General features: G+C 43.3%; 1 protein-coding gene across 1 annotated transcript in view; it reads left to right on the top strand.

Annotated features, from left to right (window-relative positions):
• Positions 1-23,688, top strand: part of casq1b (calsequestrin 1b) — a 31,572-nt gene extending 7,884 nt beyond the window's left edge. Inside the window, exons 2-11 of the mRNA XM_038995531.1 lie at positions 15,758-15,851; positions 17,041-17,141; positions 17,528-17,639; positions 17,941-18,014; positions 18,325-18,455; positions 18,727-18,772; positions 18,886-18,940; positions 19,163-19,263; positions 22,441-22,515; positions 22,733-23,688. Of these exons, the coding sequence (XP_038851459.1) occupies positions 15,758-15,851; positions 17,041-17,141; positions 17,528-17,639; positions 17,941-18,014; positions 18,325-18,455; positions 18,727-18,772; positions 18,886-18,940; positions 19,163-19,263; positions 22,441-22,515; positions 22,733-23,023 (1,080 nt within the window). The 3' untranslated portion in view covers positions 23,024-23,688. The remainder of the gene's footprint in view (positions 1-15,757; positions 15,852-17,040; positions 17,142-17,527; positions 17,640-17,940; positions 18,015-18,324; positions 18,456-18,726; positions 18,773-18,885; positions 18,941-19,162; positions 19,264-22,440; positions 22,516-22,732) is intronic.
• Positions 23,689-26,136: the final 2,448 nt, after the last annotated feature.

The following is a 26,136-nucleotide window of genomic DNA, read 5'->3' as shown; positions in this document are numbered from 1 at the left end:
CCAAAGCTACTAACTAACAAATTGAAAAGGTTTTAGAAGTGGTTGAGTACAACATTTGGGGATGATTACAGTGTTACAAAGGATAAAGTATCCTATGGTTAAGTTTGGATATTGTGAAGGTCAATAAACGGTGCGTCTTGGGCTTCATAGTTTGCGATTGATTTATTCTATTCAATCCATTACTCTAAATTGTGATCATTTAATCTTTTAACACAGTTCCATGGTCCTGCTCTTCCTTATAGCTCTCTACTTCCTGACTGTATGCTCCCTACTTTTGAGTAAGATGCCGCCGACAGATATGGCAGCTCTGCTTCTAGCGCCTAAGCAACTTTGCAGTATTTTGTTTTTGTGTGTGTTATTTCATTATTAGCCCAGACGTTTTTTTGTGTTATTACATACAGCCGGATGTTTTGGGGGGGTATCAGAGCGGCGGTAACTCACCAGCATTAAAACCAGGAATACGACTTTCCCGAATTGTATCCTTTGTTCGTACCCCCCAGGGCAATTTAACTTATTCCAGAGGCTGCTCCAAAACACCGCCGGCGGAGAAGAGGTATTCGGAGTGGGCTTCTAGTCCGACTCAGGAGGCATGCACACCATCCACCGCTTCCGAGTAACAGACAACACAATACCTCATAATGACAAAGCGAAAACAGGATTTTAGAAATTTTAGCAAATGTACAGTACCAGTCAAAAGTTTGGAAACACCTACTCATTCAATGGTTTTTCTTTATTTTGACTATTTTCTACATTGTAGAAGAACAGTGAATACTTCCAAACTATGAAATAACAAATATGGAATCATGTAGTAACCTAAAAAGTGTTAAACAAATCAAAATATATTTTAGATTCTTCAAAGTAGCCACCCTTTGCCTTGATGACAGCTTTGCACACTCTTGTCATTTTCACAACCAGCTTCACCTGGAATGCTTTTCCAACAGTCTTGAAGGAGTTCCCACATATGCTGAGTACTTGTTTGCTGCTTTTCCTTCACTCTGCGGTCCAACTCATCCCAAAGCACCTCAATTAGGTTGAGGTCGGGGATTGTGGAGGCCAGGTCATCTGATGCAGCACTCCATCACTCTCCTTCTTGGTCAAATAGCCCTTGCACAGCCTGGAGGTGTGTTGGATCATTGTCTTGTTGAAAAACAAATGATAGTCCCACTAAGCGCAAACCAGATGGGATGGCGTATCGCTGCAGGATGCTGTGGTAGCCATGCTGGTTAAGTGTGCCTTGAATTCCATTAGATCACTGACAGTATCACCAGTAAAACACCCCCACACCATCACACCTCCTCCTCCATGCTTCACAGTGGGAACCACACATGCGGAGATCATCCGTTCACCTACTCTCCTTCTCACAAAGACACGGCGGTTAGAAGCAAAAATCTCAATTTTTTTTTTTTTTCTTTTTTTTTTTTTTTTTAAATGTTATCCCCTTTTCTCCCCAATTTTCGTGGTATCCAATCGCTAGTAATTACTATCTTGTCTCATCGCTACAACTCCCGTACGGGCTCGGGAGAGACGAAGGTCGAAAGCCATGCGTCCTCCGAAGCACAACCCAACCAAGCCGCACTGCTTCTTTAACACAGCGCGCCTCCAACCCGGAAGCCAGCCGCACCAATGTGTCGGAGGAAACACCGTGCACCTGGCCCCCTTGGTTAGCACGCACTGCGCCCGGCCCGCCACAGGAGTCGCTGGAGCGCGATGAGACAAGGATATCCCTACCGGCCAAACCCACCCTAACCCGGACGACGCTAGCCCAATTGTGCGTCGCCCCACGGACCTCCCGGTCGCGGCCGGCTGCGACAGAGCCTGGGCGCGAACCCAGAGACTCTGATGGCGCAGTTAGCACTGCGATGCAGTGCCCTAGACCACTGCGCCACCCGGGAGGCCCTAAATCTCAAATTTGAACTCATTTGGACTCAGACCAAAGGACCACCGGTCTAATTTCCATTGCTTGTGTTTCTTAGCCCAAGCAAATCTCTTCGTTTTTATGTCCTTTAGTAATGGTTTATTTGCAGCAATTCGACCATGAAGGCCTGATTCACGCAGTCTACTCTGAACAGTAAATGTTGAGATGTGTCTGTTACTTGAATTCTGTGAATCTCTGCAATTTCTGAGGCTGGTAATGCTAATGAACTTGTTCTCTGCAGCAAAGGAAACTCTGGGTCTTCCTTTCCTGTGGCGGTCCTCATGAAAGGCAGTTTCATCAGAGCACTGAAAGTTTTTTGCGACTACACTTGAAGAAACTTTCAAAGTTCTTAAAATTTTCCGCATTGACTAACCTTCATGTCTTAAAGTAATGATTGGCTGTCATTTCTCTTTGCTTACTTGAGCTGTTCTTGCCATAATATGGACTTGGTCTTTTACCAAATATGACTATCTTCTGTATACTCCACCTAGCTTGTCACAATGCAACTGATTGGCTCAAATGCATTAAGAAGGAAAGAAATTCCACAAATTAACTTTTAACACGGCGCACCTGTTAATTGAAATGCATTCCAGGTGACTACCTCATGAAGCTGGTTGAGAGAATGCCAAGAGTGTGCAAAGCTGTCATCAAGGCAAAGGGTGGCTACTTTGAAGAATCTCAAATCTCAAATATATTTTGATTTGTTATACACTTTTTTGGTTACTACATGATTCCATATGTGTTATTTGATAGTTTTGATGTCTTCACTATTATTCTACAATGTGGTATATAGTAAACATAAAGAAAAACCTTTGAATGAGTAAGTGTGTCCAAACTTTTGACTGGTACTGTATTAAAAATGTAAAACAGAAATACCTTATTTACATAAATATTCAGACCCTTTACTATGAGACTCGAAATTGATATATGGTCAATTCAATTGATTGGATATGATTTGGAAAGGCATACACCTGTATATATAAGGTCCCACAGTTGACAGTGCATGTGAGAGCAAACACCAAGCCATGAGGTTGAAGGAACTGTCGGTAGAGCGCCGAAACAGGATTGTGTCGAGGCACAGATCTGGGGAAGAGTACCAAAAAATGTCTGTAGCATTGAAAGTCCCCAAGAACACAGTGGCCTCCATCATTCTTAAATGAAAGAAGTTTGGAACCACCAAGACTCTTCCTAGAGCTGGCCGCCTGGCCAAACCGAGCAATCGGGGAGAAGGGCCTTGGTCAGGGAGGTGACCAATAACCCAATGGTCACTCTGACAGAGCTCCAGCATTCTTCTGTGGAGATGGGAGAACCTTCCAGAAGGTCAACGATCTCTGCGGCACTCCACCAATCAGGCCTTTATGGAGAGTGGCCAGATGGAAGCCACTCCTTAGTAAGTGTCACATGACAGCCCGCTTGGAGTTTGCCAAAAGGCACCTAAAGGACTCTCAGACCTTGAGAAACAAGATTATCTGGTCTTATGACACCAAGATTGAACTCTTTGGCCTGAATGCCAAGCTTTACGTCAGGAGGAATCCTGGCACCACCCCTATGGTGAAGCATAGTGGTGGCAGCATCATGCTGTGGGGATGTTTTTCAGTGGCAGGGACTGGGAGACTAGTCAGGATCGAGGGAAAGATGAACGGAGCAAAGTACAGAGGACCTCAGACTTGGTTGAAGGTTCACCTTCCATCAGGACAATGACCCTAAGCACACAGCCAAGACAAGGAGTGGCTTCGGGTCAAGTCTCTGAATGTCCTTGAGTGGCCTAGCCAGAGCCCGGACTTGAACCCAATTTAGCATCTCTGGAGAGACTTGAAAATAGCTGTGCAGCGACGCTCCCCACCCACCTGACAGAGGTTGAGAGGATCTGCAGAGAAGAGAGGGAGAAACTCCGCAAATACAGGTGTGCCAAGCTTGTAGCATCATACCCAAGACGACTCGAGGCTGAAGGTCGCTGCCAAAGGTTCTTCTACCAAGTACTGAGTAAAGGGTCTGGAAACTTATGTAAACGTGATATTTGAAAACATTTCTAAAAACCTGTTTTTGCTTTGTAATTATTGGGTATTGTGTGTAGATTGATGGTGGGGGGGGGGGGCAATTGAATCTATTTTAGAATTAAGCTGTAACGTAACAAAATGTGGAAAAAGTCTAAATACTTTCCGAATGCATTGTATTTATTTATGTGTGTGTATGTATGTGTATGTGTGGTTGTTTTTGCTTCATCCCATGTGACAACATGTGACCGGAAAACAACAACTTTATTAATATCTTGTTATTTAGCATGATCATTTTAGAACTTCTAGAACTATAGTTCCTCCCTGTGTTTTTGTACGCGAGCATGTGTAACGTGTACGCTGGGAGTCGGGAAGCAAGTGCAGGGAGTGAAAATGTAATAATAAGTAAAACATGGAACGAAACACGAATAGTGTACAGACATGAAACAGAAACAATAACTCCTGAGGAAAGAACCAAGGGGAGTGACAGAGCCATCTGAGGCGCGGGAGCCTGAAGAGCCGGCTGAGACGCGGGAGCCTGACGAGCCGGTTGAGGCGCGGGAGCCTGATGAGTGGGCTGAGGCATCCCCGGTTGCTTGGACCCGAGGTCACTGGTAAAAATAAAAAGATCCTTGTTGCTTCCCCTTGGTGAGGCGTTATTCTGTAACGTGTACGCTGGGAGTCGGGAAGCAAGTACAGCAGTGAAAATGTAATAATAAATAAAACATGGAACAAAACACGAATAGTGTACAGACATGAAACAGAATCAGAATCAATAATGCCTGAGGAAAGAACCAAAGGGAGTAACAGATATAGGGGAGGTAATCAGGAAGGTGATAATGTCCAGGTGAGTGTCATGAGGCGCAGGTGCGTGTAACGATGGTGGCAGGTGTGCGTAACGATGGTGGCAGGTGTGCGTAATTATAAGACAACTGGCGACATTGAGCGCCGGAGAGGGTGTAAACGTAACTGTACCCCCTCCCTGATGCGCGGCCCCAGTCGCCGAACGACGCCGACCAGAGGGACGATCCCAAGGACCAGGAGCGGGCCGGTCGCTTCTGCTGAGGCACGGGAACATGTAGAGCCGGCTGAGGCGCGGGAGCCTGACAAGCCGGCTGAGGCGCTGGAGCCTGACGAGCCGGCTGAGGCATCCGCGGTTGCTTCGGCAGTGGCATTTGGACCCAACTTCACCAGTAAAAAAATTAAAAAAGGTCCCTGTTACTTCCCCTTGGTGAGGCGTTATTCAGTAACGTGTACGCTGGGAGTCGGGAAGCAAGTAATGGAGTGAATTTCATGGCATAGCTATGTTACTATCAGCCATAGAAAGTTTACTATGTTTATTCTAACACTAAACCTAACCCTAAATGTAACCCTTCTAAGCGGTTACATATAAACAGATATGCAGTTTGTGTTCATAGTTTGGGCATGTAGACCTCATTCCATGGAGGGCCGAGTGCCTGCAGGTTTTTGGTTTCTCCTTTCAATTAAGCCCTAGACAACAAGGTGTGGGGAGTTCCTTACTAATTAGCTACTTTAATTCATCAATCAAGAACAACGGAGGCGCGAAAACCCGCAGACACTCGGCCCTCCGTGGAATGAGTTTGACACCTGTGATCTATAGGGTACTACTCAAGTAAAGTGTGACCTAAATAGGTTACACAGCATAGGAGGTTACACACTATCTAGAACCTAAAAGGGTTCTTTGAATGTCCCGATAGGAGAACTCTTTGAATAACCCTTTTTTGATCCAGGTAGAACCCTTTTGGTTCCAGGTAGAAACCTTTTGGATTCCATGTAGAACCCTTTCCACAGAGGGTTCTATATGGAACCCAAAAGGGTTCTACCTGAAACGAAAATGGGTTATCCTATGGAGACAGCCGAAGAACCCTTTTGGAACCCTTTTTTTGTGTACTATCAGTCATAGAAAGATGTGTGTGTTCATGCAATGTCGTCTTTCTTTATTGAGGTCCCCATTAGCTGACAACATGATGACAGCAAGTCTACCTGGAGTTACTATCAGTCATAATCATCATTACTGTGTTTACGTAATGCCAAGTGACCCTTGCACTATCCTCACACCAACCAACCAATGAAGACACTATGGATGCATCTCAAATGGCCCTCTATATAAAGGTACTACTTAATCATTATACTTATGTAACTGATGTGAAATGGCTAGCTAGTTAGCGGTGTATGCTAGTAGCAGCATTCAATCATTGATGCCATTTGCTCGGAGACCTTGAAGTAGTTGCCAGCCGCACCAATGTGTTTGGATGAAACACCTTTCAACTGACGACCAAAGTCAGCCTGCAGACGCCCAGCCCGCCACAGGGAGTCGCTAGAGCATGATGAGCCAAGTAAAGCCCCCCCCTAACCTGGACGACGCTGGGCCAATTGTGCGCCGCCCTACGGGACTCCCGGTCATGGCCGGTTGTAACGTGTACGCTGGATTCGAACCCGGGTCTGTAGTGATGCATCAAGCTCTGCGATGCAGTGGCTTAGACTGGTGCGCCACTCGGGAAGCCCCACACCCCAGTTTTGTAACCTAGCAGATAATCAGACTCCTATCCCCAGATTCTGGACACACATACACACAAATTCTGCAGCGTTGGCTGTAGCAGACAGCTATGGGGGTTCAGTACTATACTTGTCAGCAAGTCTCCAAAGCCTTGCCAAGAAAGTCCCTGATGAAGCCAGAGAACCGGTCGTCCAGCTGCTCTCTCTCTGTCTGTGTGGAGCTACATTTAACCTACCTACCATGCCATCTCCACTAACACATGGTGCAGTTGATGGTGGCGACTAGGTTGCTGAGCTTGAGTTGATTTCTACGGTCTTCTCTGGAATAGCTTCTTTTTTTCTTTTTTTAAAATATGTTTTTATTTTAGGACCATTCCGTGAATATCTGGGTGAATATCATCTGCTGTCTGAATAGCATATGTATAGTCTGAGGTGGAATTCAGAAGAATGTTGTACATTCAGAGCCTACGATGTCTTTAATGTCTCAAAGGGAATACATGTTCATTGTTGCGCTTCCATGAGGTGAATTTGACCTCAGTGCAGGTTCCTTGAGGTTGTGGTTCCCAGATTTAGTCACAAGTGACAGGCAACGTGACACACTGTTGTTCCATTGCGTTTGTACTGTAAGGACTAGACTCTAGAGGACACACACACATGCACAGACACACACACACACAACGTTGCTGTTGTGTTATAATAGCCTGTACTTCATGTTGTGCCTAATGATTAATAGATGACCCTCCGCTCTCTCCGTAGGCCTCCTGAATGTTGGAATGTATTGTCATATCTTATTCATAGGAGAGGTAATGTCAGGGAAAGCGGTGCAAACACGCACGCAAAGAGGGGCAGTATTTCTGATACCTCAACATAACTGTAATTTGATGTCATTGGTATTTTAGTTTGATACACTAGTCTTTAGAGTATCTTGTATTTCTAACAAGATACATGTTTATGTATATTTTGCCCATCTCTGCACACACGCACACACACGAAAAGGCAAACGCGCAAAAAAAGTGCCTGGTTAAAGTTTAAAACTCACATTTTTGAATTTTGTCGAGCACACGGTTTACATTCCCTGTTTCATCCCCTCGAGCTAGAACTAGAGAGAGAGCCAAAGTAGGAAAGGCTGTAAGGGTTGTCACTTGTTGGTGTCATGGTTACTTTGGAGTATAAACATTATAAACACCTGTTCTTTGGCGTATCATGTGGTAACGTCTTGGGCTTAATATGCCAACTATCTCGAGCACCAGTGGAGGCTGCTGAGAGGAGGACGGCTCATGATAACGGCTGGAACGAAGTGAATGGAATGACATCCAACACATGGGAACCCTGTGTGTTGATGTATTTGACAGCATTCCGCCTACTCCACTCCAGTCATTACCACGAGCCCATCCTCCCCAATTAAGGTGCCACCAACCTCCTGTGTTGAGCACGTTTGGAGTGATACACAATATACAGTACACAATATACAATACACAATACACAGTACAGGTTGGTAAATAAATGAGCTGTAGTTCTTAGTGTTGTAGGTCCTGGAGTTTTGCCAGTTCAAGTCATGTGGTCTGGAAAAACTCATGGTCCTATCTATAAGTAGTCAAGTTGAACCCAGTTCTGTGCATTATTGGACTTCTGACATCCAGGTAAAACAGCCAGAATGATGTACTCCAGGAGAATATACCGTTTCTGATAACGCTTTGCCACAAAGCCTCACTGTTCTCTCCGATTGATTTATCCTGCTTGGCTAAACAGCAGCTGACGCCCGCAGAGTGATGTGTGATGCGATGAGAACATTGGCTGGTTTCTTGTGTGACATATTTGCAATGGAGCTCATGCTGTGTAGGGAGCATGAGTCACTCACAGTCGGTGACAGACAGACCTGCTTAATTAACTCCTTCACACTCCTCCAGAGTCCGAACCGCACTCCTCAGCTATTTACCTGGAGATACTGTAGTATGTGCTGGTGTGAAGTCCGATATGACTTGGAATGGACATTCAATATCATGTAAAACTGATGTGATAGGCTATTAAAGGTGCATTTGTAACTTTCAATTCGTTTGAATTCCACAGTGGAATGAGATAGGACTAATAAAAAAATTGGCTAAATTAGGCCAAGACCTCTACAATCATCAAGACCCACTCCCTACTACAAAGAACAGGGGCAACACTTTTGACCAGAAATAAAAGTTTCAGAAATCACATATTTCATACCCGGACAGCTTTTTTATTACATATATGTCTATTTTAGGGCATTTATTTTAGCCACACCTACAGTATGTGACTGTAGCAACGTGTATACATCTGTTGTTTAACTCTGTAATGCCCACCCTGCTCAGTGTTGTTGTAACATGTCGGTGTAGGGATGTCCTGGTGTGTTAAAGCTACATTGTCACACACAAACACAAACACAGGCACACACACACACACACACACACACACACACACACACACACACACACACACACACACACACACACACACACACACACACACACACACACACACACACACACACACACACACACACACACTTATTGACACTATAGCTGGAAGCGGATACAATAGAACTGGAAGGCTACAGGCCATCTTTTAGTATATACCCCCCCCCGCCCCACACACACACAGGATCAGAAAGGGAGGGTCTTCCACCCTCACAGTGTCATGATAAATCCACCATCTCCCCTGCTAGTGTCGGTTCCTGCTGGTGCTGTGATACATTCTGTACACACATCACTTTTGTTATGTGTTTGAAAAGTTTGTTTCCTGGTCTGGAAATGGGGAGAAGAGCACTCTGAGTTTCTTTGCGTCTCAGGGTACAAAGATTGAATTGTGAAAAGCCTTCGGGATATTTGGGGTGTGAAGTTGAACCGAGGCTGAGTAGAGAAGCTCTGACATACGGCAGGCTGAGATGGAGTGAGAAAACAGACCAAATGGGAGATTCTACATCTTGCTAAAATCATGGCATGTTAAAGCTGTGGAGATGGTTCTGCGTTTGAATGATGAGGATGGTTTGTGTTTGAATAAAGCTGCGAAACGTTGCAACGGTAGTCATAGAAACAGGGAAGGATGCACATGCAGCTATTACCACACACAACCTACAACCCCCCCTCCCAACACACACACACACTCCTTTCTCACTCTCCTTTCTCACTCTATATACTGGCGCAGTCGATAAATAACAACAACATCGGCATCATACAGACTATCCCCGTGAGTGGCTCATAGGTGACGCACACACAGATGTGTGGTGACTCATCGAACAACGTGCACTTACAACCACATTGGCAGCGTAAAGATACTATACAGCTCCCAGAACAGTTGTACTGCACTGCCACACAACAATGTTGAGGTGACCTGATAGAGTGACAGCTGTACTGTAACCATGAGTTATTTTAGTTTATGGACATGACGTGAATGCATGATTTACAGGAAATTACGGATCTACTATACTAGCTGTGTTTTCCATGCACTTAGTCCGTCCCTCATTCAACCATAGAATATGAATGAGGTTGCCTCGAAACATTGATACAGAGGCTGACACTTCTTCAACCCTCTTGGGATGATCGAAAGTTGGGTAATCTGATCCAAGATCTGTGGTTAGGAGGAACTTCTACCACGTCACCGTCAGATCCACCCTCTTTTCCCTTTAGTCCCCTCAGCCAACACCTCTCACCTGTGGCTGGACAGTGAGAGAGGGAACCAGGAAGTCACACCTTCTCTTGGCACATACATTAGCAGAGCATGGTGGAGAGAAAAAGAGAGAGTTTGTGTGAGAGACAGACAGAGAGAAATATTGAGAGAGAAAGAGAGAGTGCTAAAGAGAGAGGTCACAATGAGTTAGATAGAAGCTGCAGTCAGAGAGAAACAGAAAGTGAGACTAACCTCTTTGTGAGAGATGATTGATAGTCTGACAGACTAGAGTGAATGATAGTCGTGTATCAGCTATCCTTCTCCCTCCCTTCTCCTCCCTCCTGTCCCTCCCCCTCCCATATGTATCGAAGCTTCACATCTTCTCCGGTCTCCTTCCCCTCCCTCTTTCTCTCCCTTCTCCACCCTCCTCCCCCCCCCCCCTTCACGTTTTTCCCGGTCTCTCTCTGCGCTCCCCAGAAGGCCTTATATAGCTGTAGGACTGTCTTGCCCAGCTCCTCCCAGTTCAGTCTCAGTCTCTCTTATAAATACCCCTGCTTAGACTAATATGGAAGTGTCTTGGCGGTATCGGATGGATAGCCTGTGATGGAGGAGGATAAGTTGGAGGGGGCTGTGGGGGGGGGGGACAGACCTTTAGTGGGGCAGGTGCCTTAATTTTCTGCAAAAACACAGTCTTCACACATTGTAGGCTAAGCAAGCTAGAACAACAGATTAAAGGGTGCTGAAGCGTGTCGTGCGTAAAAATCGTTTGTCCTCGGTTGCAACACTCACTTCCCAACTGCCTCTGGAAGCAACGTCAGCACAAGAACTGTTTGTCGGGAGCTTTATGAAATGGGTTTCCATGGCCGAGCAGCCGCACACAAGCCTAAGATCACCATGCGCAATGCCAAGCATCGGCTGGAATGGTGTAAAGCTCGCCACCATTGGAGCAGTGGAAACACATTCTCTGGAGTGATGAATCACCATCTGGCAGTCCGAAGGATGAATCTGGGTTTGGCGGATGCCAGGAGAACGCTAACTGCCCGAATGCATAGTGCCAACTATAAAGTTTGGTAGAGGAGGAATAATGGTCTGGAGCTGTTTTTCATGGTTCGGGCTAGGCCCTTTAGTTCCAGTGAAGGGAAATCTTAACGCTACAGCATACAATGACCTTCTAGATGATTCTGTGCTTCCAACTTTGAGGCAACAGTTTGGGGAAGGCCCTTTCGTGTTTCAGCATGACAATGCCCTGTGTACAATGCAAGGTCCATACAGAAATGGTTTGTCGAGATTTGTGTGGAAGAACTTGACTGGCCTGCACAGAGCCCTGACCTCAACCCCATCAAACACCTTTGGGATGAATTGGAACGCCAACTGCGAGCCAGCCTAATCGCCCAATATGGGTTCAAGACCTCACTAATGCTCTTGTGGCTGAATGGAAGCAAGTCCCCACACCAATGTTCAAACATAGTGGAAAGTCTTCCCAGAAGAGTGGAGGCTGTTACAGCAGCAAAGGGGGGACCAACTCAATATTAATGCCCATGATTTTGAAATGAGATGTGCGACGAGCAGGTGTCCACATGCTTTTGGTCATGTAGTGTGTCTTGAACCACTACTGGAGTGGGCTATATCAGCTAATCATCGCTAATGTGGGCTAGATAAATCAGCTAGTTAGCACAGCTATGCTGTCAATACAAGCGAGTCTTCACTTTTTTAAAATTTGTCCTGCTAATGACATGCAGTAGAACTGCAGTCGCCCCTTTCCCTCAATGTGAGTCCAGACATGCTAGCAACTCCAAAGTAACTTACTACTGGCGGTATTTATTTCAAACTCACTGCTGTGAGCTGGTGGGTAGCTCACGCATGCTACCAGGACGCAATGCACTGGCGCGTTCGCGGTGGCAGAAGGGCGGGGGATGGGATTTTTTTCAAGATTCATGAGTTTATGAGAACTGATCTACTTTAAACCTCTACAGGATCGGTGGGTCCCCCGCGGGACGGTTGAGCTAACGTAATGTGACTTAGCATGAGGTTGTAAGTAACAAGAAAATTTCCCCGGACATAGACATATCTGATATTGGCAGAAAGCTTAAATTCTTGTTAATCTAACTGCATTTTCCAATTTACAGAAGCTACTATAGTGAAAGAATACCATGCTATTGTTCGAGAAGAGTGCACAAAATGTATTAATAAACCAATTAGGCACATTTGGGCAGTCTTGATACAACATTTTGAATGGTTCATTGGATCAGTCTTAAACGTTGCACATACACTGCTGCCATCTAGTGGCCAAAATCTAAATTGTGCCTGGGCTGGAATAATACATTATGGCCTCTCTCTTGCATTTCAAAGATGATGGTATAAAAAAATACAAAATAATTTATGTTTTTTTCTTTGTATTTGCTTTTACTAGATCTAATGTGATATACTCTCCTACATTAATTAAACATTTCCACAAACTTCAAAGTGTTTCCTTTCAAATTGTCTCAAGAATATGCATAATTTTGCTTCAGGTCCTGAGCTTCAGGTCCTCAGCTACAGGCTACAGCTACAGTTAGATTTGGGTATGTAATTTTAGGTGAAAATTTAAAAAAAGGGTCCGATCCTTAAGAGGCAAGCAATTTGTTGCATTTAAAGTTACAAGGGATAAGAGACTAAACATTTTATACAAAGCAATTCTTTTTTTTTAAACGCCACCAATCAAAAGTGCACTTTGTCCTTAGGAGGGCAAATACTTAGTGAATACGGGCCCTGAACTATAATCTTTCAGTCTGTTGTTGGAAGAGCAGTTGCGCTTATTCTGAATCTCAGTTGTCTGTTGAAGTTGGATTATTCTGTACTCTGCGTCTTGACCTGTTAGCATATCTGTGTACTATTGACAGTACTGTATGGTGGAAATATTCTGCAATCTATATACCATCTGGTTATGTCATGACCAAATGTCCTAATATACACAGAGTGTACAAAACATTAGGAACACTTGCTCTTTCCATGACATAGATTGACTAGTTGAATCCAGGTGAAAGCTATTATCCCTTATTGATGTCACTTGTTAAATCCACTTCAATCAGTGTAGATGAAGGGGAGGTGCAGGTTAAATAATGATTTTTAAGCCTTGAGAGAATTGAGACATGGATTGTGCTTGTGTGCCATTCAGAGGGTGAATGAGCACGATTTAAGTGCCTTTGAACGGGGTATGGTAGTATATGCCAGGCCCTCCGGTTTGAGTGTGTCAAGAACTGCAACGCTGCTGGTTTTTTTATGCTCAACAGTTTCCCGTGTGTATCAAGAATGGTCCAACACCCAATGGACATCAGCCAACTTGACCCAATTGTTGGAAGCAATGAAGTCATCATGGGACAGCATCCCTGTGGAACGCTTTCGACACCTTGTAGAATCCATGCCTTGACGAAGTGAGGCTATTCTGACGGCAAAAGGGGGTGCAACTACCATACTAACATACAAAAATGAATGACGACGTAATAAAATTGACAAGCATAGTAGTGGATTAGTATCCAGATTAGTTCACATTATTAAAAGCAATACTGTGACTAGGCACAATATGTTAGTCTGGATATTGGGACACATACACTCTGTGTTATGCTTTGTTTAAGGTCATTTTTTTACAGTCCTGTTGAATGAGGGTCTTGATATAGTCTTGTAATAGTCTCTGAAGGTGAATGACTATGGCCAGGATTCAATCAAAAACACATTGTCGACAATGTACCTTCTGAAGGCAACTTCCAGACGTTCGTGGAGATCGCATTCACGGTAACTCTGCGGAAGTTGGCTCAAGGGTAAATGACCTTTAAAGTCAAGTGCAGTGTGCTTGTCAAGGATGCACCTTTGATTGAATCGCAGCCTATATGTGAATGTCCTGTGCTAAAGCAAGACTTCTCTCTACAGTTACTCACCAGTCCAGCCGCCCTGACGTACCAGGTATGTTCAGGCCCTCAAAACACCCCTCTAGAAAGCTGCTGCCCTACAGCAACCCCTCAGCAGCTTTCTTTCAATGCTCTGTGGCTGTGTGTGTCCCAAATGGCACCCTATTCTCTAATTAATTGCTCTACATTTTACCAGAGCCGTAGGGCCCAGGTCAAAAGTAGTGCACGATATAGGGAATAGGTTGCCATTTGGGAGGCAGGCTAAGATTGTGCACAAATGGACTGCAGTAATGAATGTAATGTTGCAAGTAAAGATGTCCTATACTCACCACAGCTGAGAAAGAAATAAGCAAAACAAATGAAATAGGTTATAGCTGGTCTAACCCCTTCATCCCTTCATTCATTTGTTCTTTCATTTGTTCGTTCGTCCATCCATCCATCCATCCATCCATCCATCCATCCATCCATCCACCTACCCACCCACCCACCCAATCCTTTAACAAATGTTTGCAAAACAGAGATGCTGGCCGCAAGGTATTGCTTGACAAGAGAGCAGAACTTGTACCATTGGCTTTACTGTAAACCAAAGTCACATGATAGCGGCCATCTAGGTTTAGCGGCCATCTTGCTGCCAAATTCATGGTTGCTGTGGGAGGCTGGTTTGGCTGAGGTGGAGTAGAGGCTTGGGCTGAACCATGACCTGGCTCGAAAGGGTGTAAATATTCCCCAGCTGACTGTTTCCCTGAGTTGGTGTTATCTGAGCTGGATATATTAACACAACTTTTTTTATGGATATTGGCTGCTTTTAAATTATACATATTCTGCAATGAAAGAGTACAATGTTTTTTCTACTGATGACATGTGTTTCACATATTGCCATAGATTGGTGGCGTCTAGTGGATAAGAAGAGAACAAAATGTGTGTGTCTCTGTGAGTGTGTGTGCGTGCATGCATGCGTGTGTGTGCAAGTGTGTGTGTGTGTGTTTGCGAGTGTGTGTTAGTGAGTTTGCGTATGTAGGCAATAACCACACAGTATGTGAGTTTACTTTCCCATAGCCTGAGCCCTTCTCCTTTCCGCTGCCAACTGCACCTGTCGTGACCACGTCTTTTCCCGTCGACACACTCACACTATGTCCCATACCACCGCCCCCCCTTTTCATTACTCTGCCCTCTCATTGGCCGGGCTAGCTGTCCGTCAATGGGTCCAGTTTCACACAGATTTAGAAAGTGCAAGGCAGCGCTCTAAAGCTGTTGCTTTTAAGGCCTTGAAAGTAGGAAGAAATACCATGGATGGGGGGTTGGGAGTGGGGGTCCTTATACACAGAGTATGTGGGAAATATATTTTTCATTCAGGCAAGCGGAGTGCAGTGCGGTCATATGTGTCTAGGGCTGGACTGGAGTGCTGAGCACCTCATTCTTAAGTGAGGGACGGCACAGCTTTTAACATAGACTACAGGTATAACTTTAGCCAATAGGAACCTCTTTCAAGCTGAACAGGCGGGTTGGGGGGGGGGGGGGGGATTGTGTTGGCTCACACACATATCTACTCTGTTCTAAATCAACCCCATGCCCCTATAGGCACTTGTGTAGATCTGAAATGATATGATAGGCATAAGCAATATGGCGAAGATTCCACTTAGCCTATCAGAGGGCAAGGTTGAGCTACTAAGTTATTGCTAATAACTATCAGATCTATTCAGGATCGTTCAGTGCGCAAACAGGGCTAGTGATCTATTTGAAATGGAGCGATAAACATTAGGGCTCTGACACTGCTCCGACTCTTACACTCTCTTTCTTTCTTTCTTTCTCTCTCTTCTCTGCAGCTTGCAGCCCAGGTTCTGGATGATCTCGACGATGAAGACATTGGCTTCGGCCTTGTGGATGAGAAGAAGGACCTCTCTGTTGCCAAGAAGCTGGGTAAGACCGCAGTCATCTCTTGACCCCTTTTTCATCATCATTAAAACGCCAGCTCTTCGGTCTGACTTCGCATGAAATCCTGATCTGTCCTGCCCTCTTCTGCCTGAGGAGTGGTATCACTCCTGTTGGAATAGACTGAAGTAGACAGGCATGGCATTTACAGTAACTTGGGACCCAAAATACAGGCAATGTTTTAACGTATATTTGTAGCTTAAACTTTAATATGGAACATATTATATGGGTCCTGAGTTTTTCCTGACAAGGAATGTTCTTGGCCCTGGTATAGCTATAGTCATGAAAAATGACGTTCATGATACGCGGTTAGGAAACACTCAGGGCCCTAGAGACCAGACACATACAGTAAACACCTCAGTATCACCTACAGGACATTATTCAGCCACCAGAGAGCTGTAGAGGTCTAAAAAACATCCCTAGCAGAGATCTTAGGCTCTAACGTTCAGTGTCTTACTAACTTGCTGCTTCTCTACACAACCTATGTCTCTTTGTCATATAAATCTGATCCTTTTCTCATACTGTCACGCCGCTGGGCGAATAAAAGTCGAAAGGGGTCAGTCACCGGTATGCAAAAAAACAACAAAAGCATTCTACTTCCAGAGGGAGGCATTCACATGATGGTTATACTGTGTATTAAAAAAAATTACATTGTTTTACAAGCGAGGTCAAAGTCTCCTTTTTGACATACTTACAGTATGAGTCATGCAACTGTAAATGGTGAATCCTACTGGGGTCGAACTTGGTTCATGCAATAAACAACATTGTCTGGATGGAATTCATTCAATCACAGATAACTTTGTTAACCACATTGCTGTATTTTATTCGGGCCAAGTGTGGTTTCAAGCCCATATTCAAAATCCAATGGAAAAAATCCTCTGCAAGAAGAATGGCTTGCCGTTACCAACTAACTTGCCCCATCGCTTCCCTAGCCCCTATTTCTGACCTCCTAGCTAGAAATCCTTACCTGTCCCCTCTAAACTTCAGCCCCTAACCAGAGTTCCTAACCTGTCCGCTAAACCCTAGCCCCCTAAGTAGAGTTTCCTAACCTGTCCGCTAACACCTAGCCCCTACCCAGAGTTTCTAACCTGCCCCATTCCTCCCCCAAGCCCCCATCCATTTCTTAGTCCCTAGCCCCTAAAGAAAGTCTCTAACCTGTCCTTCTCTTATATCCCAGGTCTGGATGAGGTGGAGAGCATCTATATCTTTGTCGATAATGAGATAATTGAGTACGATGGTGAGCTGGCCGCTGACACCCTGGTGGAGTTTCTCTATGATGTGAGTAACTATAATAACATTATATCGTTATTTGGTTGTCGTCACTTTACTTTATTTTGGTTGCAGTCATTTGGTTGTAACTTTACTAAAGTGCTCTTACTCTGTGTAAACCCAAAATTGTAATTACAATGCTGAATATGAGGTATTATTACAATCTATTTACTAATGTAATTTCATAATAATATCAATACTTAGAAAAATTGTTTGAAAAAGAGTTTAATTTGTCAAAGAAGGCAAAAAATGATTGCCTAATACTATATACATTGTCAGTGTCAAATCTCTTCTAATCTGCTCCTCACATAAATCTTCTCTCTCCACCTCTTCTCTCCCTCTTCCTTCACCTCTCTTCTCTCTCTCTCTCTCCCCATGTCTCTTCCACTCTGCAGGTGATTGAGGACCCTGTGGAGATCATTGATAATGAGCGTGAGCTCAAGGGCTTCCACAACATTGATGAGGACATCAAGCTGGTCGGCTACTTCAAGAGTGAGAAATCCCCCCGTAAGTACAGCCAATCAACTCTGCAGGAAAGACCCGAGAAATCAGGACTAAAGTTGCTTGGATATGGAAAGCTAGCCTGGTACCAGAACTGTTTGTGCTGTCATGCTAGCTCCTGTGGTCATTGTCACACAATTGTCACAAACAGATCTGGGATCAGTCTAACGGGATGCTAGTCACAACACCTACAGTATATTTGTGAACCACATACAGGTACTCGATGCTGTATTCTGACAATTTCCTCTTATCAAGTATGTCAAGGGGAATCTCACATTAGGTTCATGTTATTTTTTCTCTTTTACAGACTTCATTGAGTATGACGATGCTGCCGAGGAGTTCCACCCCTTCATCAAATTCTTCGCCACCTTTGATGCCAAGGTATGGAACCACGGAGGGCTGAATTAGATTCAGCTATATTCTAAACTCCATTCTGGAAAAGTGTCATTGTTCCCATTGCAAACTGACCCTTTCCTTATGCTGTAACATTTTTTGTTTTTTCAAATTGAAGACATAAGTTACCAAAATGCCTTCACGTTTTAAGTTGAGTCAACTCAATCAATTAAGTGGAGTTACATTACAATTTAAGTTACATTACAAGAAACAACTTTTGTCAGTGAGGTAAACTCATCTTTTTAAATTCAAACACAAATTATTTACAGCCTAACTGATGGTCTTTGTCCCCATCCAGATTGCCAAGAAGCTAAAGATGAAACTGAATGAGGTTGACTTCTATGAACCCTTCATGGAGGAGCCAGTGACCATCCCAGGACAGCCCTACTCTGAGGCTGAGCTTGTAGACTACATCGAGGAGCATGACAGGTGAGTTTGGCCCTACAGTACAGCTGACCTACAATGCAAAGCCGGAAGTCCTATGGTAGGTTATGAGGTGATTTACTTCACACATGTAGACAAAATGCGGTTCAAACTACATTTCTTGTTTTTCCTGCCCACTATGCTCTTGCTTCTGCCTTTGCTTGCTTGCTCTTTAGGGTCTAGGCCCGGGTTACTGTAAAAGTACTTTGTGAAAACTGATGTAAAAAGGGCTTTATAAATAAATGTGATTGATTGACTGATGTCATTCTCATTCCAGGCCCACTCTGAGGAAGCTTGAGCCCCACAGCATGTATGAGACCTGGGTAAGATTTCTTCACTCACTATTGAACTGGAACTATACAGTAAGCCTACTTTTCATGGAGATGTACAGTAGGCCGGAGTCTCATCCCTTTCTTTCTTTCTTTCTTTCCTTCAGGAGGATGACATAGATGGAGAGCACATTGTTGCCTTTGCTGAGGAGGATGACCCTGGTAATGTACATTGCACTAGTTGAAAGTAAAGCTGGGGAAAAAACGGAAGTGGGAACTTCTGTTTTTCAGGCGTCATTCTACGGCTGCTACATGTATGTTAGTTTAGGTCATAAAATGATTGCTGGAAAATAGTTTGAAAGGTTGAGAATTGAATTGTCTTTCAATGAAGAAAGGTAACAGGGGGGAAAAAACAGCAGTACCTGACCTTTGACCTTTTCCCAGATGGTTATGAGTTCCTGGAGATCCTAAAGGAGGTGGCCCGTGAGAACACTGACAACGCTGACCTCAGCATCATCTGGATTGACCCCGACGATTTCCCCCTGGTAAGACCTGAATAAATCGGATGCATATGTGCCTGAGCAATGGAGTAAACGGAGCAGCTGCAGACCCACTTTAAAAATAGGCGTGCAAAAGTATGTTTTTGCACACCTACTTTTTTAGCAGAAAATGATCATGATCCATTGGGAAATTTGACATTTTTCATAATAAGTCATGTTTTGAGCTAGTCTATATTAAAACAGATATGTACATTATAATATGTTATATAATAATTAACAGATTACATTTTGCACTTCCTCCCCTATGCTCCTGCATGCCACAGTGCATTTTCACTAGTTGCACCAGCACCACTGATAAAAAGGCAGATGCAATTTAAAAAAAATCTGTTTTGCTGTTCTATTGTTACATTTGTATCGTTGTTTCATGTCCGATGCACTGAGGTTGTGTTGTTACATATCATTTGAGCGGTGCACACCACAAGCAAATTCATTGTATCCTTTCACTTCACTTGTGAAATGTTGGAAGGGAAAGCGGTAATGTTTTTGCTGAAACAACACTTTTGCTATTCCTCATACCTTTTCATGATAATACTGTTTTTCACGATTTGTTGTCAAATACGTAGCCGACTCACTGTGGTGTGTTGTTCAAAAGGCCACTATTAAACAGAATGAGAATCTAAAAAATATTTGAAAATAATTGATAGTAGGCATAGCCTAGGCCTAGAACTACGGGCTACATATTTGTTCAAATGTATTTGTTTTTATTTTTCTCTTTAAAAAGCAATATTCGAAAATGTATGCTACAGTATAATGATTTGTGGTTTTAAGAACCAAAACGCAATTATATTATGTATGCCGTGCCGTTCTTTGTTTCTATCACAGGAGGTTGGTGGCACCTAAATTGGAGAAGACGGGCTCGTGGTAATGGCTGGAGCGTATAAGTGGAATGGTATCAAATACACAAAACACATGGTTTCCATGTGTTTGATGCCATTCCATTCGCTCCGTTCCAGCCATTATTATGAGCCGTCCTCCCCTCAGCAGCCTCCACTGGTTTGTATTCATATTCATTCAAATTAGGCCTACAGTCGTGGCCAAAAGTTTTGAGAATGACACAAATATTAATTGTCACAAAGTCTGCTGCTTCAGTTTGTATGATGGCAATTTGCATATACTCCAGAATGTTATGAAGAGTGATCAGATGAATTGCAAAGTCCCTCTTTGCCATGCAAATTAACTGAATCCCCCAAAAAACATTTCCACTGCATTTCAGCCCTGCCACAAAAGGACCAGCTGACATCATGTCAGTGATTCTCTCGTTAACACAGGTGTGAGTGTTGATGAGGACAGGGCTGGAGATCACTCTGTCATGCTGATTGAGTTCGAATAACAGACTGGAAGCTTTTAAAGGAGGGTGGTGCTTGGAATCATTGTTCTTCCTCTGTCAACCATTGTTACCTGCAAGGAAACACGTGCAGTCATCATTGCTTTGCACAAAAAGGGCTTCACAGGCAAGGATATTGCTGCCAGTAAGATTGCACCTAAATCAACCATTTATCGGATCATCAAGAACTTTAAGGAGAGCGGTTCAATTGTTGTGAAGAAGGCTTCAGGGCGCCCAAGAAAGTCCATGAAGCGCCAGGACTGTCTCCTAAAGTTGATTCAGCTGCGGGATCGGGGCACCACCAGTACAGAGCTTGCTCAGGAATGGCAGCAGGCAGGTGTGAGTGCATCTGTGAGGCGAAGACTTTTGGAGGACGGCCTGGTGTCAAGAAGGGCAGCAAAGAAGCCACTTCTCTCCAGGAAAAACATAAGGGACAGACTGATATTCTGCAAAAGGTACAGGGATTGGACTGCTGAGGACTGGGGTAAAGTCATTTTCTCTGATGAATCCCCTTTCCGATTGTTTGGGGCATCTGGAATAAAGCTTGTACGGAGAAGACAAGGTGAGCGCTACCATCAGTCCTGTGTCATGCCAACAGTAAAGCATCCTGAGACCATTCATGTGTGGGGTTACTTCTCAGCCAAGGGAGTGGGCTCACTCACAATTTTGCCTAAGAACACAGCCATGAATAAATAATGGTACCAACACATCCTCCGAGAGCATATTCTCCCAACCATTCAGGAACAGTTTGGTGACGAACAATGCCTTTTCCAGCACGATGGAGCTCCTTGCCATAAGGCAAAAGTGATAACTAAGTGGCTCGGGGAACAAAACATCGATATTTTGGGTCCATGGCCAGGAAACTCCCCAGACCTTAATCCCATTGAGAACTTGTGGTCAAGCCTCAAGAGGCGGGTGGACAAGCAAAAACCCACAAATTCTGACAAACTCCAAGCATTGATTATGCAAGAATGGGCTGCCATCATTCAGGGTGTGGCCCAGAAGTTAATTGACAGCATGCCAGGGCGGATTGCAGAGGTCTTGAAATAGAAGGGTCAACACTGCAAATATTGACTCTTTGCATCAACTTCATGTAATTGTCAATAAAAGCCTTTGACACTTATGAAATGCTTGTAATTATACTTCAGTATTCCATAGTAACATCTGACAAAAATATCTAAAGACACTGAAGCAGCAAACTTTGTGGAAATAAATATTTGTGTCATTCTCAAAACTTTTGGCCACGACTGTACACAATAACGAAATATGCAGGCTGTATATGAGTAGCTCTCAAAAAATGTATTGGGTATGAAATGACTTGTATGAAAGAAAATATTGGAGACCCCTGCTCTAGCCCAAACCGTTCAAAATATATATTATTCTATCGTGGATTCTGGGCAAATAAATTAATAATACGTTTGCAATATTATTTTTATGTGAACATAATCTATGTTTTTGTTCAATGCCCTACCAGATAACTGTACAAAATAAAGTACAAAGTTCTAATTCAAATCCTTATTGGATAAAACAATATTATTCCTTCCATTTTGATTTCCTTTGCACATTGTCATGCGTTATCCTGGCCACATTCTTAATAGTTTGCCCTGTCAATCAATCACTGTGGGTGGGATTGCCAAGGGAGGAACTGGATATTGAGAGTCACAGGATTGGTAGGGTTTCAAACCTGTCAATAAATTATTGGGGGTAACATTTTTAGGGAAGGGGGTAGATTATAATATAATTTATTGTGGCAAAACCTACGAAACATAGCAGAAAAATTATTTTCTAAATTCTGCATTTCCTTTGCCTTTTTCTCTTTATTTCCTTCTCTCCTTTAGCTTGTGCCCTACTGGGAGAAGACATTTGGCATTGACCTTGGTTCTCCTCAAATCGGTGTCGTGGATGTGGAAGATGTAAGTCTGATCTTCTCATCCTTCCTGGTCTCTCTGCTGTCTTAGTACAGTAATCTCATTATGCTGTTTCATCAGGCTCTACTGTACCTTTTCCTCCTTGCTCCCTGGGGATTGTTGCTGGTCTATTTTCAGCCTTCTCGTTAGCTTCAATGCCTGTCTGTCTTTAGCCTATTTAGTGTCCATCTTGTGTGTGTTCTCACTGTGTATTCCCTCTCAGGCTGATAGTGTGTGGATGGAGATGGATGATGATGAGGACATGCCCACTGCTGATGAGCTTGAGGACTGGATCGAGGACGTGCTGTCTGGAAAGATCGACCCAGACGATGATGATGACGATGATGACGATGATGACGATGATGACGATGACGACGATGATGATGACGACGACGATGATGATGACGACGATGATGATGACGATGATGACGATGATGATGACGATGATGACGACGATGATGATGACGATGATGATGATGATGATGATGATGACGATGATGACGACGACGAATAAATGATCGCTTGCCATCCTTGGGTTTACTCGGCTTTAACCAACAGTGGCCAAAAGCCGGCACCAATATTCTGTTTCCTAACATCTCGTCGTAAACACATGCTGTGTCCCTTCCTGTTTGCTTTCTGTATCTCTTTCTCAAAGCCCTGGTCAGATAGTCCAGTGACACGACCAAAGGGCAACACCTAAATCAATTTCACTGGGTAAGAAAAGACAGGAAAGCAGGGGGAAGTTTTTGTCTGTGATAAAAAGAATGGGTTGTGGTTGAAATGTAAGTTCAGTGTTCTTTGTTCAGTATGAAATGTTTGTCTCTCTCGGGGTTATAACTGTCTGTGTGTATATGAGGACTAAGCTGAGGAAAACTAGCATGTTTGACCTGGTTTTGTTTATCTCGTTTAGCACTAGTCAGGGATGCCCCCTTTCCCCTCCCTCCTTTATCCCATTTTTCTGTATTCTGGAACAACTACATGTTTTCTACTGGTAAAGAGAAGCAACAACTAACTTATTGTACAATTTTTTAAAGAAAAGGAGACTTAACCTCTCTGAAACGTCTTAAGAATAACACAGTTTGAAAAAGTGATAAAGATCTTGGAATTCACAAAAAATACAAAATCATTTGATTGTTTCTGGTCCGATATTAGGAAAAAAATTAAATATTTAAAAATCCATTCTTGTTGTTTGTCATAATTTCTTAATGAATGTGAATGTGTGTGTGTGTGTAACACACTATCAAACAAATACATTTCCATTTCATAACAATTTCTAAACTACATAAGTGTGAACCTATAAAAAACGAATTCATATTGATGATGGTGAAGCTTTACAAATCAAAAACAATCGAATTCAAACATTTGAGAATGTCAGAGAGACAAGACTATGTTAGCTTCATGTTTCTGGGCAAAAATAAAAGCTGCAAAATTCCCACAACAGCAAACATTTGATAAATCTGGCTCAGAGAGTATGTTACTGCTGTGATGACAGGAGGCATAAAACACATGGTATACAGGTATGTGTTATGATATAGCACACATAGAGTATGCATTATGCTTGCAGTAACTTAACTGGCTATGGTGAGGCAGCTTTCCTATAAAGTACTCTACTGAGTAAGACGATCAAATACATTCTGTTGTCTTGATAAAACCTGAACCCTCCCAGGTTCGCTACATGGTTCTTGTTGGAAAGCTCAACTGACTGATTACACATTAACTAGAGGAGCTACAGTATTGTATGTTGACTCTTTTAAAATCTCAGATGGCCATTCACAAAAAAAATGCATTAATATTTTGGTAAATGGGTATTTGGTATGAATCCTGTTTGACAGTAAAAGGGCTACACTGTATATACAGCAAAACCAGACAAACATGTACATAAGGTAGGTGTCTGTATAATGATCACCATAAGATCTGGAAATCTCTCTCTCTTGCTCTCTCTCTCTCTCTCTCTTTCTCTCTCTCTCTCTCTCTCTCTCTCTCTCTCTCTCTCTCTCTCTCTCTCTCTCTCTCTCTCTCTCTCTCTCTCTCTCAATTTAATTTAAGGACTTTATTGGCATGGGAAACATATGTTAAGTAAAGTAGATAATAAACAAAAGTGAAATAAAAAATACAAACTAACAGTAAACATTATACTCACAAAAGACATTCAAATGTCATATTATGTGCAAATAATGAAAGTACAAAAGGGAAAATAAATAAACATAAATATGGGTGGTGTTTACAATGGTGTTTGTTCTTCGCTGGTTGCCCTTTTCTTGTGGCAACAGGTCACACATCTTACTACTGTGATGGCACACTGTGGTATTTCACCCAAAAGATGTGGGAGTTTATCAAAATTTGTTTTTAAATTCGTTGTGGGTCTGTGTAATCTAAGGGAAATATGTGTCTCTAATATGGTTATGCATTTGGCGGGAGGTTAGGAAGTGCAGCTCAGTTTCCACCTCATTTTGTGGGCGGTGTGCACATAGCCTGTCTTTTCTTGAAAGCCAGGTCTACCTACAGTGGCCTTTCTCAATAGCAAGGCTATGCACACTGAGTCTGTAAAAAGCTTTCCTTAAGTTTGGGTTAGTCACAGTGGTAAGGTATTCTGCCTCGGTGTACTCTCTGTTTAAGGCCAAACAGTATTCTAGTTTGCTCTGTTTTTGTTAATTCTTTCCAATGTGTCAAGTAATTTGTTTGGGCCTAATTGTGTTGCTGTCCTGGGGCTCTATTGGGTCTGTTTGTGTTCGTGAACAGAGCCCCAGGACCAGCTTGCTTCGGGGACTCTTCTCCAGGTTCATCTTTCTGTAGGTGATGGCTTCATTATGGAAGGTTTGGGAATCACTTCATTTTAGGTGGATGTAGAATTTAACGTCTCTTTTCTGGATTTTGATAATAATTAGCGGGTATTGGCCTAATTCTGCTCTGCATGCATTATTTGGTGTTTTACGTTGTACACAGGGGATATTTTGGCATAATTCGGCATGCAGAGTTTCAATTTGGTGTTGGTCCCATTTTGAGAATTATTGAGCGGACCACAGACCTCACAACCATGAAAGGCAATGGGTTCTTTGACTTATTCAAGTATTTTTAGCCAAATCCTAATTGGTATGTCAAATTTTATGTTCCTTTTGATGGCATAGAAGGCCCTTCTTGCCTTGTCTCAGATCGTTCACAGCTTTGTGGAAGTTACCTGTGGCGCTGATGTTTAGGCCGAGGTATGTATAGTTTTTTGTGTGCTCTAGGGCAACGGTGTCTAGAGGGAATTTGTATTTTTGGTCTTGGTAACTGGACCTTTTTTGGAACACCGTTATTTTTGTCTTACTGAGATTTACTGACAGGGCCCAGGTCTGCCATAATCTGTGCAGAAGATCTAGGTGCTGCTGTATGCTCTTTTTGGTTGGGGACAGGAGCACCAGATCATCAGAAAACAGTAGACATTTGACTTCAGATTCTAGTAGAGTGAGGCCGGGTGCTGCAGACTGTTCTAGTGCCCTTGCCAATTCGTTAATATATATGTTTGTAACGTTCGTCGTCGGAATGAGAAGGATCGGACCAAAGCGCAGCGGGGTAAGTGTTCATGATTATTTATTTAAACTGAACACTGAGACAAAATAACAAAATGGAACAACACGAAACAGTTCT

This window comes from Salvelinus namaycush, chromosome 6 (genome assembly GCF_016432855.1).
Source record: "Salvelinus namaycush isolate Seneca chromosome 6, SaNama_1.0, whole genome shotgun sequence".
NCBI classification, from domain to species: domain Eukaryota; kingdom Metazoa; phylum Chordata; class Actinopteri; order Salmoniformes; family Salmonidae; genus Salvelinus; species Salvelinus namaycush.
This window is presented reverse-complemented; position numbering and strand designations above follow the sequence as displayed.